General features: G+C 33.8%; 1 protein-coding gene across 2 annotated transcripts in view; it reads left to right on the top strand.

Moving 5' to 3' along the window:
* FSTL5 (follistatin like 5) overlaps positions 1-18,206 on the top strand; it is a 270,104-nt gene that overhangs the window by 146,301 nt on the left and 105,597 nt on the right. For both annotated transcript variants that reach the window (XM_058803344.1, XM_058803345.1), the window contains exon 6: positions 7,275-7,395. In XM_058803344.1, coding sequence (XP_058659327.1) covers positions 7,275-7,395 — 121 coding nt within the window. The remainder of the gene's footprint in view (positions 1-7,274; positions 7,396-18,206) is intronic.

The raw sequence follows: 18,206 nt of genomic DNA on the forward strand, positions 1-18,206 counted from the left end.
CCCATTCCCTGTCCCCCCGCTCTGCTGGGGAGGGAGAATATAGAGAATATTTTCAGTGAAGTTAAGCCCCTTGGAGGAAAGGAGTTTTTATATTTAGTTATATTTCTCATTTATCTTACACTTGTCTGATTGGTGTTGAATTCAGTTAATTTGTCCCCAGGCTGAGTCTGTTTTGCCCATGACAGTAACTGGTGAGTGATTGCTCCCTCACTTTATCTTGGCCCATGAAACTTTCATTTTCCAGTTAGTGTCAACCATCCACAGGGAGACATTACCCTACTCGTGAAAATGTTCTCAGGATTAGGAGAATTTTTCTCAGTTGTGCTCACAGTCAAAATTTTAAAATCTGCAGAGTTGTCATAAATAATAGCTCCTGTCTGAATTTTAAATGTAATCATATTAAGGGGATATGAAAGGAAACATACTTGCTGTAGAAAACAAGGACTCCTGAAGTTAATTTATGTTCACGTGAATATTGAATTTCAGTTTATAGTGCATCTTAAATTTTACATCTCGTCAATCTTGCTGTGCAATCAGGCCCTTGGATTGCATTTATTATTTCATAGGTGTCCATATAGTCATCCTACCTAATGTAAAATTGAAATTAATCAGTTGGAGATTGGAAATGGTGACAGCAGCATTCCAATTTTATTGATGTATTTTGGAACAAAAGTCATAAGGTTATTGAATTTGCATCTTGATGCAAGAGAAACAAGTATTTTTCTCCCCCAAAAAGCAAAAGTAGTATTCTTCTTAAAAACTATTTCAAATACTAAGAAAGGTTTGAGGTGTTTGGAGTTGTTTTTTTGGGTTTTTTGTCTTGTTTTGGGGTTTTGTTTTGGGGTTTTTTTAAGTATTTTGAGAATTATAGGCAATACATTAAAAATTGGCAGACTATTTTTTCCTACTGTTTGAACAATTCTAGCATCTGGGTATAATATTTTTCATGGCTTTGTGGTCCAATACAGAATTGCAGCTAAAAAAGAATTTTAACTCCAATACACTGGGTAAATGTAATAGGAAAGCAGTGGGGTTACATAGCTCCATGCAGGCTCAATGGACATTTTTTCCAGTATAAATTCTTCTTTGCCTTGACTGCTTTAATTGCTGCATCTGACTCATTTAATGTTTTAGTTTCCAAATCTTGTATTGGCAAGTGAGATGTGGCTTGATTTTAAAAGGACTTATGAATTCAAACTCTTAGGCAGGTCTGTTTTGAGAAGTAGGTACAAACCAGAGAGAGTATCTATCTTTCCAAACTGAGACCTGTGAAACAGGATTCTCATCATCTTCATCATCTCTGAGCAACGTGTCTGCAAGGTTTCCAGTAAGGTGAGGTGGTTCCTTGCAAGTTTGGTTTGTTTTTAAAGCACTTCGGCACATTTTAAATTAATCCAAAATAATGGAAGGTAATTGAATCTTCTGGTTAGCTATGAATTTTCAGTTGTTAACAGACTCATTTGTTTATCTATTTTATCTTATGGAAAACGAAACCGGAATTTAATAGAAATTTGTAAATTAAATACCAGTGTTTCTATCACTGTAGACTGCTTGATTACTGTGTATTGGTTTTGCTGTATAAAAGAGGAAAAAGCAGAAGTGTTATGAGTAGGCATAGGAATAAAAAGTGTTTTTCCAGTTATGAATGCAGTTATTCTACTATGGTGGAACTGCCATTTTATAAGCAGTAAGCCTTCTCTAGTTGCCACCAGTGAAAGATGCATAAGCTCTAAAAATGTTTCATTGCTTAGCAATGAAAGTCAAGGTTCTTTTTGAAGGAAGAATTGTGTGAACTGAAATAATCTATACTTGATTAGACTTAGTGGGTTTTTTAAAATTTATGTCCTACACTAGTGAAATAAGAAAGCAACATTTTACAGAAAAGAGAAGTGACATAGCCTGAAAGCAAGTTGAATTATTATTATCATTATCATCATGAATAATAATAATAATAATAATAATAATAATAATAATAATAAATTTTCCACTTCCTTTCCCACCTTTCAGTTATCAGGTTTTAGATTCAAAAGAAGAAGTTAGCATCCTTATTTATGAACTGCTATTTGTAACTTCAAATACCCAAATATATTTCTTTTGCTTACCACCTTAAAGTAGGAAAAATGGAAAGACATTACATTTCTATAAAAACTCATCCTTACTTCTGCAAAAACAAAACTATTTTGGTTTTATTTCTGTATTAATGATAATGCTTTTGCACTTTATGCCAGCCGATACTTCATGGGACTTTTTTGTATAGGTACAATTATATAAATTGCATCTCTCTGTCTGACTTTGTTTCTTAAACTGATCAAAATACTTGGTTGGACCCTGGCATTTAAATTTTTACCTTCATGACTTCTGATTTTGCATCTAATCAGTGCTGTTATTAAGAGTTATTTGGAGGGCTTGGAACTCAGAGGAGGGATGATGAGTCTATCTCCTCTTTGTGTTTTTAATCAACTCTGGTTTTGACTACATGCTACATAGGCAGAAGAAAATTTTGTATATTGAGTTATAGTTCTATTTATTTTCTGCCATTAATTAGAGACATGTTATTTAGCTTACATTATCTATTTTTACTGTCACTAATCTAGGAAAAAAACCAAAACATGTGCTATATTCCATTCTAGGTTCAAAACAAAAATAAGAACCCTCTAAGAGACTTTCAAATTGAGAGACATTAAGACTCTCTTAGGGATGAGTACTGAGATAATGCTTACAAACACTGTGAACTCCATACAAACTCCAACATCTTGATCTTTCTTAGGTGCCTTTGATTTTATCGAGTAGCAGTATTTCCCATTCTATTCTTGCAGGCTGTAAAGGAAGCAGGAGCAAGCTTTATTTCTTGAAAAGAATCTTCAAAAGGACTGGCACAATGGTGCAGGATTTTGTTTGCACTCATTGTTTTATCTTGGTTAAGTCCAGAGCCACAGGCTCAGAGTGGTGGTGGCTCCAGGTTTAATTCTGAGATGTAGAATTTTATCCAGCCTATGTACGTGGCCCTAATACCTATTCTGGTCTTACACTGTGAGCTAGGCATTTATGGCATTATATTTGCAGACACCTAAGGACACATTTACATCTTCCTAGTCAGATTAGGTTTTCCCTCTGCTAAATGCAGAATTGGAAAGGCAGGGAAATGTGGCTCTCATTGTAGTAGTTGGCAGAAAGGCATCTCATATCTGAGCTATCTAACTTGATCAGTTTGGGATAGTATTGAGGTAATACCTTTAAATGCAATTGAGCACTTGCCTTTGTAGGTCACTATCTGTGGGTTTAGCAGTTCTGGTGTCTGCTCGGGGATCTCTGTGTCATTCTGTGATGCACAAGTCCTGTATCTTTACATATATCAAAGGTATCACACTACTATAAATAGAGGGTTGTGTTGCTGCCCTACAGAACTTGGTGGTAAGCAATAGGAATATTGATTTAACTAGATTAACAGAAGCTAAAGCAAGGAACAATTTACCAACCTTTATTATCAATTTGGTTTCTTTATTAATCAATTTTTTTAATTTATAAAAAGTTATACGGCTGTGGAAGATGGGGGAACAAGTAATTGAACCCTCCTTATGCAGTCAGAATTAATTTGGAGCACAGTTTTCACAATGTCTGGTGTTTGATGTGCTTAGTGTTTTATCAAGCCCTGAGTGGCACTGTTGTGATGAGGTACTTGTTTTTAGGGAAGATGGATGCACATTAACTGAGGGACCCTGTTTGATTTAAAGGAAGTTTTTGTTTGTAGTTGTATTTATGTAGCATTTTCCTTGGGGAGGGAGGTACAAAAAGACCATTAATCACAGGCAAGCAAAAAAGCGCTGACCAATAACACTTCAGGTAAGGTGGGCTGATGAAGGATGTGTTGTGTTATTTGTCGTCTAGCTTCATAAGATCCACATATTTTTCATTTTGATTGTCAGAAATCAGATTAAAAGGAATGAAACAATCTATTCTGATGTGCAGTTTGTAATTTTTAACCAGATTGACTTTCCCAATCTTCTAAAATTTGGAGTTGTATTGGCTAAATTTCTGAGGGGCTCTGAACTGAGGTGACAGTATGGTGTTTCACAGGAAATAGATAATTGTGTGCTATATCTTTTAGGCATTTAATCTTTTCCAGAAAATGCAAATCCTTCCTCCATATTTCAAAGAGTATTAAATTCTAATGGAAAAATTTCATTTTTTGGAAAAGGCATCTTTAGTTTGAAAATCTCAGTGAATTTCTAAGTTTTCAGTATTTATAGGGTTTCATCATGAACCATCAACAGTTTTGCTCTATATTCATTGCTCTATATTCTGCCTTTTACCAGTTTATAATATTGAAAATAAATGCTTCATTGTCTTAATGCAAATTCAGACTAAGTATTGTGGGCATAAGTATTTGTGAACCTTCTCTGATTTATTTCCAACTTTTAAGTTTTAAACTTAAAAGTTGGAAATAAAATAATCCATGTTTGACCTGTACAGCACAATCATAAAATTGTGCAAACAATCTTAATCAGGCTTTAGCCTTTTTACTTTATTTCTAGGTTGTGACTTGCTAAAAATTTTGCCAGTTTTTCTTCTGCCTCGCTAAGAAATCATCATTTAGTTAAACCAAGGAGTAGGCAGCCTGGGTTGAAAGAATTGGCTTAAGAAAGTTTCCTTGTATTTTGCTCCTCTTCATGGACAGAAATTAATAGATTAATAGAATTTAAAATTTAAGACACGTTATTGGATCATCTGTGAAACACAAGTGTGATTACATGGTGGTATATCATATACATGGAATTCTATACTATTTGTCCTACACTTTTAAGTAATGTCTTGCAAAAAACTTCTATAAGGAAGTGTGCAACCTTAGTTTGTCAGGCAGACATATTGGCTTTGCTGGAGTGTCATATGGCTTGTAACTTCATATCTCAGTTGATCTGCAGTTCAAGTTGCTACAGAAACAGGTAATTTTTCCAGATCCAAGTCCCCACACCCTGAGTTGTACCTGCTTCTGAGCCATATCTCATGATAGAATGTTAGTCTCCCTCCCCTTCAAAAGGAAAAGCCGAGCAACAACCCAAAAGTTCTGTGAAGGTTAACTTTTCTTCTGATCACAGAGTTGATCTGATCCACAGACCCCATTGGAGAACTGGGAGGTGGCTTGATCCTGCACAAGAGAATTCAGGTTGGAACAGCTCTTATATCAGGATACAGATAATTAAGATAATTATCTTAACACAGATAATTAAGATTAATTATCATATGAAATCCCTTCTCTATCTTCTAAACTCTATCCTCACAGACTCACAGGTTGGAGGGTTTATCAACAGTGAGCGTGTTTTCCAAAGAATTCCGAAGTATATCACCAGCATAAAAATGTCTGTACAAAAACAAACATTGAATATTTTATCTCTAATCAAAATGGTAGGCTTATTGTAGACAAAAATTGAGTAATTGCCAGGATGATAACATGTACCTGTCTGCAGTATCGTTATTTGAAATAGTAGAATCAATCCATCCAATATTTTTAAATTATTCTTAAAAAAAAATGTTACTTTTCATTTATACTTGGTCAGTTTAAACAGATAACAGATTTTAGATTGAAGAATGGAAGCTGAGAACATTAATTTTAAATTTAAAATGTGGTACTATAAAGGCAAGTGTTTTGGAGATTTAAAAAAGGTTTTCCTCAACCTTAGGTGTAAAGTTTCGTCTTTATTTGTACAGCTGAAGGTAGTGAAAGCAAGAATTTAAAACAATGAAACAATGAGAGGAACAATGCTTTTCATACTGAATATTCATGGCCTTGAAATTTCAGTGATTGCTAAAGTTTCCAATACACACCATTACATATTTAGTTTGTGTTGTATAACTGTAATGGGTTTAGAGTTACTAATTTTTCCCAGACTACACTTTTGTCCTTTATGTACCAGCTGCAAGATCTACACAATTTCATATTTTCTTAATTCACTTTAATGTGAACTCAATAAAAAGGCTTTTAAAGGATGGGAAGTAGTTAGCACTAATATTCAGGTAGCATACTATGTATTTTTAATTGATAATAGCAAAAGCTGGTTTTGTAGTGATTTTTCTTATCTTTGTAAATGGTTTTCATACTCTCTAATGTACTAAAAAGGTGATTATCCTTTATAATGCTTTTATATTATTATGTAGGAGATGACTTCTGGTAGCATAAAATGTTTGTGTCTTTTCCTCTAATGCTCCTGTTATTCCCTATTATTCTTTCAGGTATTTTGTGTTTGCATGAATAGTAACTGGACAAATTCCTTTGCAGAACAACTGAAACACAAAAGCCCCTGTATCCCTTGTTTTTCAGAAGATATTTTCTGTTGATATAAATATTATAGTGGTTTTGCAATTATCATAGGAGACTGATAAAGGGTTGGAAGAGTAATTACTGTACCTGAAATTAACTGCAGTTACATCCTTTTCAGTGCCTAATATAAAACTGTAAGCTGCGCAATGAAAAGTTGCATTAGTTTTGTCTCTTTCAGTTATGAGGTAACACTCCTAATACATGCCCCATATAATATGACAATTCTAAATCCCTCTCAGAATTTTAAAAATTCCTCAGCTGGAATCTAAGTAGATGTCTGTGACATACACAGACCTAAAACAAAATGGTGCATATATTTAAGAATGTTTCTCTGGGATAAGTTCATCAGAGTTAAAAATCTAACAGCTATTAATTTTGATCTATTGACAAATTGTATGTGTCCCCACTGAGAAACAGGAACCTTTTCAGGTCAACTACTTATATAACACGTTTTGGTAAGGTAATAGGCTTGCCAAAAGCCTGTAAGAACTTGATACAATTAGTAGGGTAATAAGAGTTTATATTAGCTATTTTTGGAAGCGTCTGTGTTTGGTTTCTGTAGGTTAGAAATTAGAAGAAAAAGACATTATGCCATTTATACTTGGGAAATTAGTATTTTAGGTATATTTGAATGTTTTCTAATCACCATTCTTTGTACATATAAAGTAAAATCAGCTTTAAAATTCCCAGTGTCTTTGTAGTGCTTCAGTCTGTCTCCATTATATGCTATGTTCTAAAAAACTTCAGTGTCATTTCAGAGAGTCTGTCCTAAAGGTATTAACTTTAAAAAGTGTAATAAATAATTACAAAGTAACTGAAAATCCCTGACTTTACACAGCTGCAGTTAATTGCCCCACAGCAACCTTAAAATGATCTATTAAATGATTATTAGAAACAATTAATTATACCAGAGAACTCAAAGAGCTCAAATGTAATTTCATGGTTATAATTTTCTTGTCAGGTAATAAAACGGGATGAGCTTGGCAAGGAGCCGTCTGACTGCTCTGTTTTCGATTTGCTGAAATATGATGATCATAACAGTGACAAGCACCTAGATCTAGAGGAGTTCTACAGAGCTTTTCGTAAGTACCAAGACTAGCCTCTTCCTTGAGTCTTACTTTCTCTTTCTTTCTCTGTTTTTCTGAATGGTGGTTTTTGATTTTTGAAGCATGAAATGTTTGGATGCTGTACTTAAATTAGGGCAATTTAATAGTCATGAAACAGCAGAAATTTTTTTAGCAGAAACCAATGATACCCAGTAGCTTCCTGATTTATCAAGGAGTTTGGCAGTGGAGAATTCATGGATAATCTTTCTTGATGCCAACAAGCATTGATAAGTCTGTGTTGTGTGCAAGTGGCAAGTAGTGTGGTCAAGACATAATCAATGGAACTGAAATACCTTCCCACACCCTTTGTTTATGAGTGCTGGTAAGAGCATTTTTGACACACCCAGCAACAAATGTAATATTTCTCTTAGGTGCCTTGTGGCCTCAAAGGACACAGAAGGAGATTAAGATTTGGTGTGTTGTTTTGCAAGGTGTTTGTTCTCTGGATGCCAAAGGGGTCTCAGGACAAATGTGTGTAGTTTGGTCAAGCAAACAACTTGACCAAATCACTGGGTTAACAGACAGAAGGAAGATGTTAAGAGCTTTTATACAGTAATATCCATATATTTTGTCGTATCCAGATAAGAACTGATGATTTTTCACTCTTGTCTACCTCAAATTCAAGGTTCAATCTTAAAATCTGACTTTGGTTTAGAAGCTTTTGCTCTAAACTCAGTAACATGGCAGCACAGACGATCAAGTTTGTCCTAAATTCTTTTTATAATTACTTATCATAGGTTGACTAGTCCATTAATGTATCTTTATTTTGAGTAATTACAGACTGTTGCTTCTTATAGTTTATCTTTGAGCAGATGAACACTCAGCCACTTCAGGTGATGTCAAACGAAAAAGGGATATAAAATTGCTTCGTTTTAAACTATACAGTAGTTAGTTGATATTAGAAAAAAAGAAAAAAGATGCATGGAAAGCAAAAAGAATAAACATGAAATGAATAATCAAGACAGACTGCCTGAAAGTACCTTAGTTTTTAATCATTGAATTATATTTTTATTTCTCTGAAAGTCTTTCAGAAAGTGTGATTTTATGACGCAGCTTAGCTGAACAAATGACTTACTGCTCCTAAAAATAACTTGATCCTGCTTCCTGAGGTTATCTGACTGGCTTTCTTGCAGTGCCCTAACAGTCACAGTCTCTCCTCTCAGTCACTTACTAAGTCAGCAGAAAAATATTCAGCCTCTACATCCCACCACAATCCTGTTGTGCGACCTGAATTGATTAAGTGAAGGGTCAGAACATAACTCATGCAAAAGAATTGTGAGCAGAACCAAGAAATAAGGTGGAGGAAGAAAATGGAAGCTATTAGGACATTGTGATGGTGAGGTAAATGAATTCATCTCCAGCAGCAAAACACTAGGAAATAACTTAATTTCTTCTTTAAAGGTTGTGATACAAGTTTGGCTTACAAAAATGTACACAATTATATAGCATCTGTAGAAAAACACATTAACTATGATTATGTGGCTAGGTATTGTACTTGTAGATTGTGATGAAGTGCATAGATGTAGAAGCTGATATAGAAGTCTTTATCATATACAGCAATCCAAGAAGGTTAAAGACATGTTTAAAGCATTAGCATGATTTTTGCAAACATTGTATTAATGGAAGCATAACATTGTTCTTCGAAATAAGACTTTGATGTGTCTCTGAGGGACTATTTGTATAGTTGTACAACTCCAGACATAAGAATAGCTTTCTGTTATGTATATTTAATGGACTTTTGAATAATGAAAATAATTTCCATATGGTAAGCATCGCCTTAATATGAATGTTAATGAAAACATTAGATTATATAAGATTTGGAATCAGTTAGGTTTCTTTGTTGCAGTAGAGTAGTGGAGAAGACCCTATTTAAAATTAAAAGGCTATCTTAGAAGATGATTTCTAGAATAAGATTCGTTCTTCTATGTCATTAACAAAACTTAGATGTATTCATTGAATATTAAAAAATAAAACCTAAAACGAGCTGCTACTTTATTGCTTGGTGTGTGCCTAGAAAGCCAAAGAACTGTGACAAAGTATTAGGCTTTGTCATGAAGATAAAATAAATACTCTTGAAGTAAATTTGAGGATGAATCATAGTTCGATTTTCATTTTATCTTAAGACAGTTTGAAGTCAGTTAGTTTGACCTATCTCACCAGCGTAAACAAAAATTATATAATGCTATAAAAGTAAACTAAGCTAAGCAAAACCAAAACAAATTGAGTGTGGCACCTGGTCACTCAACTGGAGCTCTTATGGCTAAGCAAGGTGACACAAAGCCGAAACCAAGCTCTCCACACAAGCCATGCTAACCCGAGGTAAAGCAAATGTGGCAGCCCCTCTCCAGAGGCCTGTGTTGTTTGCCTATGGCAAAGCTGGTGACATGTTACTAGGAATGCCAAGCCTGGATTTACCAGGATAAAGAGAATTAATGTAGACATGGAACCAGATCCATGTATGAAAATGTACACAAGAGACAACAGAACGCATCTTCCACGCGCTATTCCAAAAAAATATCTCTTCAATTAAGCATCCACGTACAAAATAATTATACGTTTTAATTTTCCTCAATAAAGTCACATAGGAAGGTTGCAAATATTTCTTCCAAATACAAATAAAGCTTTTTTTTTCCCCCAGGATTTTCTTTAAGTACTTAATACTTTCAAGTTTACATTCTATTCTATTATGCTGTAATGATTTATTCTTTTTCTTATTATGCTACATTGTGATTATATGTTGTATCTTTAAAATTATCCCATTTTACAATATGGAAAAGATAATTTTTCACTTTCAAACATCTTGAGCAAATAGAAGGAAAAACATGAAAGTTTTTTCCAAATTATTTTCATAACTATCTAATGACTGAAAGATTATAACTGAGTAATGGTATTTCCAGGGGATTGTCTTCTAAAATATGATAGTGTTACTTGTTATTTAGAGACTTTTAAAAGACTGAGCCATTAATTCAAATAAAAAAATTCTTCTTGAATTTTTTGACCTCTTGCAGGATCCCATCAATTGAACTTGACAGTGTGTTTTTCATGGTTTTTTTTCCATTCCTTTACCATTATAAAGTACATATGGAACTTAATCTCAGTTCAATATCTGCTATTCCCAGTGGGCATGCCTCTATCCCTAATTGTAGTGAAGGGGTGGATTTGAGAAATGTCAAGTTCTTGTTGATGTTTGTGCAACTGCTGGAATATATGTTACTGACTTTTATTCATTCAAATTGGCAGTGAAGAAAATTCAGCTTTGTGATAATGGAGAAATTGATCCTACTCAAAGCTTCCACACAGAATTCAAAGGAGTTGTTTGTTTATTTTATTTGTGTAACAGAAATCTGAGTTGTATGAACACAGAAATGATAAGGCAAGGTGGTAGAGGTTGGGCAGGATGTTGGGGGTCACAGCACCACAGTTTTTATACATGGCAATACCACAAGGGTTCTTTTCAAGCCAGTTTGTACATAGCACTGCTAAAATATAAATTGTATAGTAGTTAACTTAAGTTTATTTGAATTTCATCAACATTAAACAAGTCTCATTTTCTAAAGGTAATTTTCCATCAGCATTTTCTATTGAGCATACAAGAACTTTTGATAAAGCTGGAGAAGGTGTGAGAAGAGGGATAAGGGAAATTTGTGTTCTCAACCTTGGCCTAAAACGGGGATAGTGATAATCAAGCATACAACTAGTGTACACTTTTCCAGCAGTGATTTCAAATACTATTTAAAAACACTTAAGTAAGACTTGGAACACAGATAGGATTAAAAAATCATATCCATTGTGGTATTGAACAAACTGCTCCATTAAAGTAGTTTCTTTTTAAAGAATTAGGCAATTGCATTTTATTTAAATAGGAATGTCTACCTTTGGAATTAATTATCAGTTTTCTTTCATTAGCGTTTTCAGGTAGGACTTTTTTCATTGGCATAGTTAATTAGAAATTTTCCTCACAAATACCAGCAATTCTATTTTTTAACTTCAGCAGTAGAAAAGGAACAACCTTAAGGGCCAAGATGAAGCATAGGCTGTTTTGAAGGTATTAATATGCACATAATTCTATATCTATACATACATACATATACATGCTTGCTTGTATTCTGTGATTTACTTTTGACAGTCTCATTTCATCTGAAAAAATGGATACACATTACACTGGACAGTCATATGTAAATAACTATGTGCAATGGAATAAAAAAAATCCCTTTCCCCTTTCAGAAGGTCAGATGCTGAGGCAGTAACAAACAAGGAATACATCTCAGCCTTGAACATTTCAGCCAAGCTTCACAGAATGTTGCAGACACATGAAGATGCTTGACTGGCTTCTGTAAAGTTTTACCTGCTATTTTCTAGCTATAGGCTGTTTTCATATTGGGAGGGGTAAATTGTACTGCTGTAGCATCTATCTACTAATTATTTGTCTGCTACATTCCATAACAGTTTAATTAAATTAATAGTGTGTGCAGAGAGGAACCTGAAAAATTACTTCCTCTAACACAGGTAGATAAAGCCGAAAGTTGGGCTCTAGCTGGATTTTTTGGAGCTTGGGACAGAAGGAATCAGCTGATTCAGTCCTCCACTGCTTCGGCCACATGGTGTAAAGTTATATCCTAAAAGTGATCCAATTCCATCTTAGTGTTTTGTTTTGCTTTTCTGCATTCCTTCCTCATCCAGTCTCAAGGATTTTTTATCAGCAAACATTTTTTTAGATGGGGAAAGATATATTTAACTTTTTCTGAAAGGGCAGGCAAAATCCTAGGATGAAGGAACTGAACAAAAGCTAAAAGGGATGTGGAATACAGTTTATATGCTCTGTAATGTAAATCTCAACCAGTGTGCTTCCTTTCTTTTTCAAAGATTTTCTTTCTTTGGTTAGTGTCTCCTGTGGTATCATGATAATTTTGTGTTCACTGTAAATGTTGCCTCCTTTTGTTTGTCTTCTAGTGTTCTTTTCTAAAATAAATAATCTTACTTGTTTTCCTCCCATATAAATAAAATTTCAAAGCAGATACTTCAAGTGGCCTTCATGGTGGGCTGTAAAATCTCAAGGCATAGCACAAGGAAATAAATAGTAATAAATTATTCTGTTTGATCACTCAGCAGATGTATATGTAGGCACTTCCCTTTGTAATTTCAGTAGAAAGAAATTAACTAACTTAGACATTTATGAATTAAACTGATTGAATACAATTAATATAAACTCCAAATTTATTTTACGTAATTGAACTAACAGCTCCATTGATCAATTGATATCCTGCATAAAATGAAGGGAAAAAAACCCAATGTCTCTCAGAATTCTTCCTTATTGTATCTATTCCTATTGTTACTATTCTTGATGTTGTCTAATGCTCAAAAAAAAGGGGCCACAGAAGGACTTTGGGCACTGAGGACTTGACTTTAAAAACTACCCCATGGCATTCAATAAAGTGTGAGAATTATCTTGGCACAACAAAATTTGACCTAATTTTCATTCTTCTATTAACCATGCTTTGTAGTTTTGCTGGAATTATTTGTGCTTTCAGGCATCACTCAACGCTGTAAACAATATATAATCTATTGTGCAGCAGTTATTTGGGATCTTGTATGTTGCTGCTGTACATACTAATGCTGTATATTTAAAATTACCTTCAGTTTTGAAATAACATTCAGGTCACAGATAGCAAATTTGGGCTTCAAGCAGTCCTTGTGGCTGAAGCATTGGTATTAAGTGATTTATATACCTCCAGTAATAACAGATACTATCGAAGTTTTTGATCTGGTCCAAAATTACAGAACTTGTTTTGGGCTCACCTTTTAGGAGAAACTTTAAAGGCCAGTGACTAATATGCCTGTCAAAATCAATGCTTTGTTGTGTCTTGAATCATGTGGAAAGGAAGCAGCCAGAAGTTCCTGTAAATACAGTGATAATTACGAACACATATGCTTATTATTGTGTTCTCTCCGTCCTGAAAAAAATATTCTAAAACATCACTGCTTTCATTATAATAGCTCTACTTCTACTTTAAATTGTCAAATGCAATAATTACAGGCGCATGTTCAGAAATTTTTTTTGAAATGCAAACCGTCATTTCTGAAGCAAAATGGACAAGAATTCAAAACCAAACAACTAAACAACCTTACAACAAAATCTAAATTTTAGAAGGCCTAGACTGAAATACTCAATGAAGCAAATGAGACTTCCCACTGGATTCCTTAAGTTATCTTCAAGGCTAATTAAAAAAAACCTTATGTAATTTATATTTCAAGTTAATTCAATATGAGGTCCCAAATATTGTATTTAGTGTGTAATCTGAGTCAGAGCTTTATGGCTGTGATGAGTCTTCAGTAGTAAAACATGTTAACAAACAGTAGAGGAAACATTTTCTGAGGGGGGGAAGAGGTATTATTCTGTCTCCTGCTACCATTAATTCCTTTTCAGCAACAACTTGAGTGTATTAGATTGTTCCTGGGGGTGTAGTATTTCATCGCTAGCCTCTGAAAACACCAGTAAACATCATACTGAGCAGGAGCTATTGGACTTCATGGTAATTTTTTTTGCTCAATCTGATCTAGCTCTCAAATTCTTACCTGTGTTATATGTATTTTCAATCTAGAGAATCTCACCTGGAAGAAAATGCACCCTCCTATATTAGTGGGCTGAACTTTAAACTGATAATTAGAAACAAGAAAATATCTAATGTTTTAAATATTGTTTCATGGATTGAAGTAGTGTGCCTGAAATTTCTCACCTGCCACTAAATCAACTCATTTTGATGCCGACTGATTTTAATTCACGTTTTGGGGGAATCAAGTAACATATTTATGGCCACCCTAGGTTTGCATGAGTAAATAAATATTTCAAAGGCTCTTTGGGCATCATAGTGGGGAAACTAAGAGATGCTGTTTATGAACCTTGAGCTGTGCTGTTTGCTAATCCTATCAGTGCATTTACCTGGAACCTGCTTTGGTGATGTAAGTTACTAGAGATAGCAGTATGAAATACAGGGCTGCAGAGGATGAGGACTGGAACAAAACACCTCAGTTATAGCAGCTTTGTTTCAGACAAGGGGATTGCTGGAGATTGACTTGCATGGCATTTGTCACTGGCTCGACATACCAGATGTCTTGCACGTCTTTCAATGAGCTTATTCTGGAGAGTGACACAGGATGGTGGGGGAAGAGTAAACACCAAACAATTCCACATATTTGCCTATGGTTAGCAAAGCACCTCAGTAATTGATCTGTTGCTTATTGCTCAGGAATCAGTTATCTGTGGTTAGTTACAGTAGTGTTGCTAATATTTTTGTTATGTTGTCAATTATGGGAATATTTTCATATCTGCAGAGCAGTGTACCTGTGGGTTTAGGCTATGAATGGTGTTCCAACATCCACAAAAGCCTTTATGTAGATGTTCTAAGGAAATTTCAAGGAAAATTTAAAATAATAATTTATAATTAGTTTGCTTTATTGACTATTTTAAGGAAGCTCTTTCTTCTTAACGGGGGTGGGGTGGAGAGGGGAAAGAGGCTATCAGAGCATAAGAAGTCATGACTGGGCATTAAAGGAGACAATCACCAGCTAATCCACAAGCAAGAACATTAAGTGTCTCTATTTCAAGGGAGAATTACTCATCTGGAACTATCATGAATATTAATAGCTCAAAAAGTATTATTTAGTAAGAAAGCCATTTGATTAATCTATTCATTGTTTTGCTATTTTTGCCTACTGGTGCTTTTTAAATATCAAGCACTAATGTTCATTTCAGAGCAGTGTTGCTTAGTAATTTTATTCAGAACTTTTTTGGGTTTGGGTTTTTTTTTCTTTTGGATTGTTGATTTATTCTTTGGGTTTTTTCTTTAGGTTTTTGTTTGGTTTTGTTGGTGGTGATTCGGGACTTTTTTAGAGAGGTCTGGTTTGGGTTTTTTACTAACTCTTCTACTCTGCTTTCTCTGCTTGTTCTCACATTTGGGTAAATAAAAATTTTCAAGAATCATTAGAAGAATGTAGAAGGTTTTTAGTAATTCCTTAGACATCTGGATTTCTTAAGAATATCTGACATTGCCACTGTAAAAGAAAATCTGCAGGCATGGTTTTGTACCAGATTTTATGAAAGTACTTTGAAAATTCTGTAAATAGAGTTAATAGAAAAATAATAATTCAAATTTTGCAAAACTTGTGAGCTTTCATCACTAGACCTTAGAGGAATGTACATTACATTGCTCTGTGAAGTTTTTTGTTGAATACCCTCAAATATCCATTACATACAGTTAGGAGAAATTGCCTCAAAAATATCTGCATTGCAAAGAAATATTTTGCAGAATATTCCTTCTACTTCCCTTTATTTTTCATGGTGGATTAGGTTCCAGTAAAATTTTCTTATTTCATGAAATTTCATTCCTAACTTAATTTCTCAAAATAATATGGCAATTGAACATTTTGTTGTATCATTTCTCCATAGCTTTTTAGTTGGAGATATTTTTTTTCTCTTTAGTGATTCCATAGTGTGAGGGTTTTTTATGTTGTATGCTTTTGCAGTTTATGACTATCCTAATACATATGTATTTTTGGCTAACTGAAGTATACCGTGAAGAAAATACTTTATTGAATATGTCAAAGAAAATTTGGATAAAATAATTTTCAATATTAAAATTATCAATCTATTACATTTTAAATAAAAATTAATTGATCTTGGAAGGAGCATTGGAAAATGCATTCACTTCAAAAAATTTAGTGAGGTTTGGTTTTTTAAGGCACAATATTGTTCTTTAACACATCTCTTAATTTTATTGGTCTACTTTGTAAAAGTTGCTAGTACATACAGTAGAAAATGCTGGTTGTTTTAGTACATTCACAAATTGCTTCGATAAATGTATTCCATCATGATAAATTGTTTTTTCTGAATAGTACTTAGCTTTGTTTTCTGAAGTTACATATTGAATGAAGGAATTTACATGTTGTTATTTTAACTCAGGAAATTATGATCAGTTCAATCCAGTAGTCATAGAACTACTTGGTTTGTTTGGAGATATACGTGAAAAGCTCTTTATTTCATTCTGTTTGGTTATTTTTTTAATTTTATTTCAATAAGTCTTTATCTCTTGTCATCAAGCAAATGCCTGGTTAGTAGCACAGATCTCTAAGTGTTTGTAAGTAGCTTCCAGTATTCTGTCACTCCTAAGAATATTTGTATGTGTCTAGAGTTAAGGAGTGTGAATTTACGCTGCTAAAACTTGGTATAAATATTGACAACTATATGGGTAGAGCAGAAAGAATATCAGCTACTCCAGTTACAGCTATTTTAGTGGTCTGTGATATTATAAACTGTGAGACTGATTGCGTCTCATCACTATTGGCTTTCCAAACCTTCAGAAGTAACCATCTCATAATTACATATAGTATTCTTTATGTCTTCATTAAAGAATTACATGTGAGCTGAATTCAGTAGGAATATTTATGCATGTGTGGGTTGCATATATTTGATAAAATTGTCTATCATGAAGTAGATGAAATTGTCTGACTCCACTCCCTCTGCTGACTGCATCCCTTATTTAGCTGGATGAATATTATCTGAGATGTACAGCTGTGACAATTAGTGACATGGTTTAGTCTGGACTCCTTAGTGCTGGATTAAAATTGAAAATGATTATTTTATACATCTTTTCTAATCTAAATGATTCTCTCACACTATCTACAGCCTAAAAACATCTTTACAATTTTCCAAATGTATCGTGAATGCTGTTGGATATTAAAAAAGCCCAGTCTTCTGCCCAACCCCCAACAAGAAAACCTGAACATTTTCTACCAAAGGAAATGAGGAAACATGTTAACAAAATATCCCTGTGCCTCTATTATATACAGAATTAAATTGTCAGTAGATTCTCAAGCTGGTCATCATGCTCACAGAGTGTCAAATCTTATCTTAAGTAGGTTAGCAAGTGATTTATATGGAAATGCAATTTTGACTGTGGTTAAAAAGAAGGTGTCTTACAAAGGCTATGAAGCTGAGGTTTACATAGTGCAATATTGTCTCAAAAGAGGTCTTAAACAGAGATGCAAAATAGTGAAAACCTAGAGGAGAGTAAAACCACATGAGCCTTCTTTATGTAGTTATTTAGTATAAGAATTGGGAACCTGATTGTGTTAGATGGGTAGGGATCCAACAAGTAATCTGTTTGCCACTCTGTCACGAATAAATATTTGAGAAAGGGTAATTTTTTAAAAATTTCTTTTGCATTATGATTATAATTCTTCCCAACTAAGACATGTGGTAGAGATATATTTCTTGGAGGGAATTTTATTAGTGTTTTAAAACTTCCTGAATAGTCTATTTAAGAAATATTTGATGCTAAACAAAGATTAATGTTGTGTTCCTGCTCATGAATTGTTGAGTTAATGTCTACTTTAAATATCAACATATAAATGTTAACTGTTCTGGGTTAGAACAAATGTATATCTGCTGCAGTGTCTTCGTTGTAAGAGTGCCTATGTAAAATTGCTAAAGAAGCAAAAGCAAATAAGTTTCTTCTAAAATATTTTCACTTTTTTAGGGGTATTTTTTTCCTCACAGGCTGTCTCTCTTTAATAGCTCTTGATGGATGCCTCACTCATAGGTTTGTTTACTGTTTGGACCCATGTGGAATTAACATCTACAATATTCTGTTTCAGAGACACACTGAAATGTGTCCTGGATACAAGTGTTCTTTTTTTACCTTCATTATACACACCTCCTGTTTCGTTTATTAAGTTGTGTATGATAAGAAACCATGAACAATTGTTCCATGTTTTTTTTTCTGAAACAATTT

This window comes from Ammospiza caudacuta, chromosome 4 (assembly GCF_027887145.1).
Source record: "Ammospiza caudacuta isolate bAmmCau1 chromosome 4, bAmmCau1.pri, whole genome shotgun sequence".
Taxonomy (NCBI): Eukaryota; Metazoa; Chordata; class Aves; order Passeriformes; family Passerellidae; genus Ammospiza; species Ammospiza caudacuta.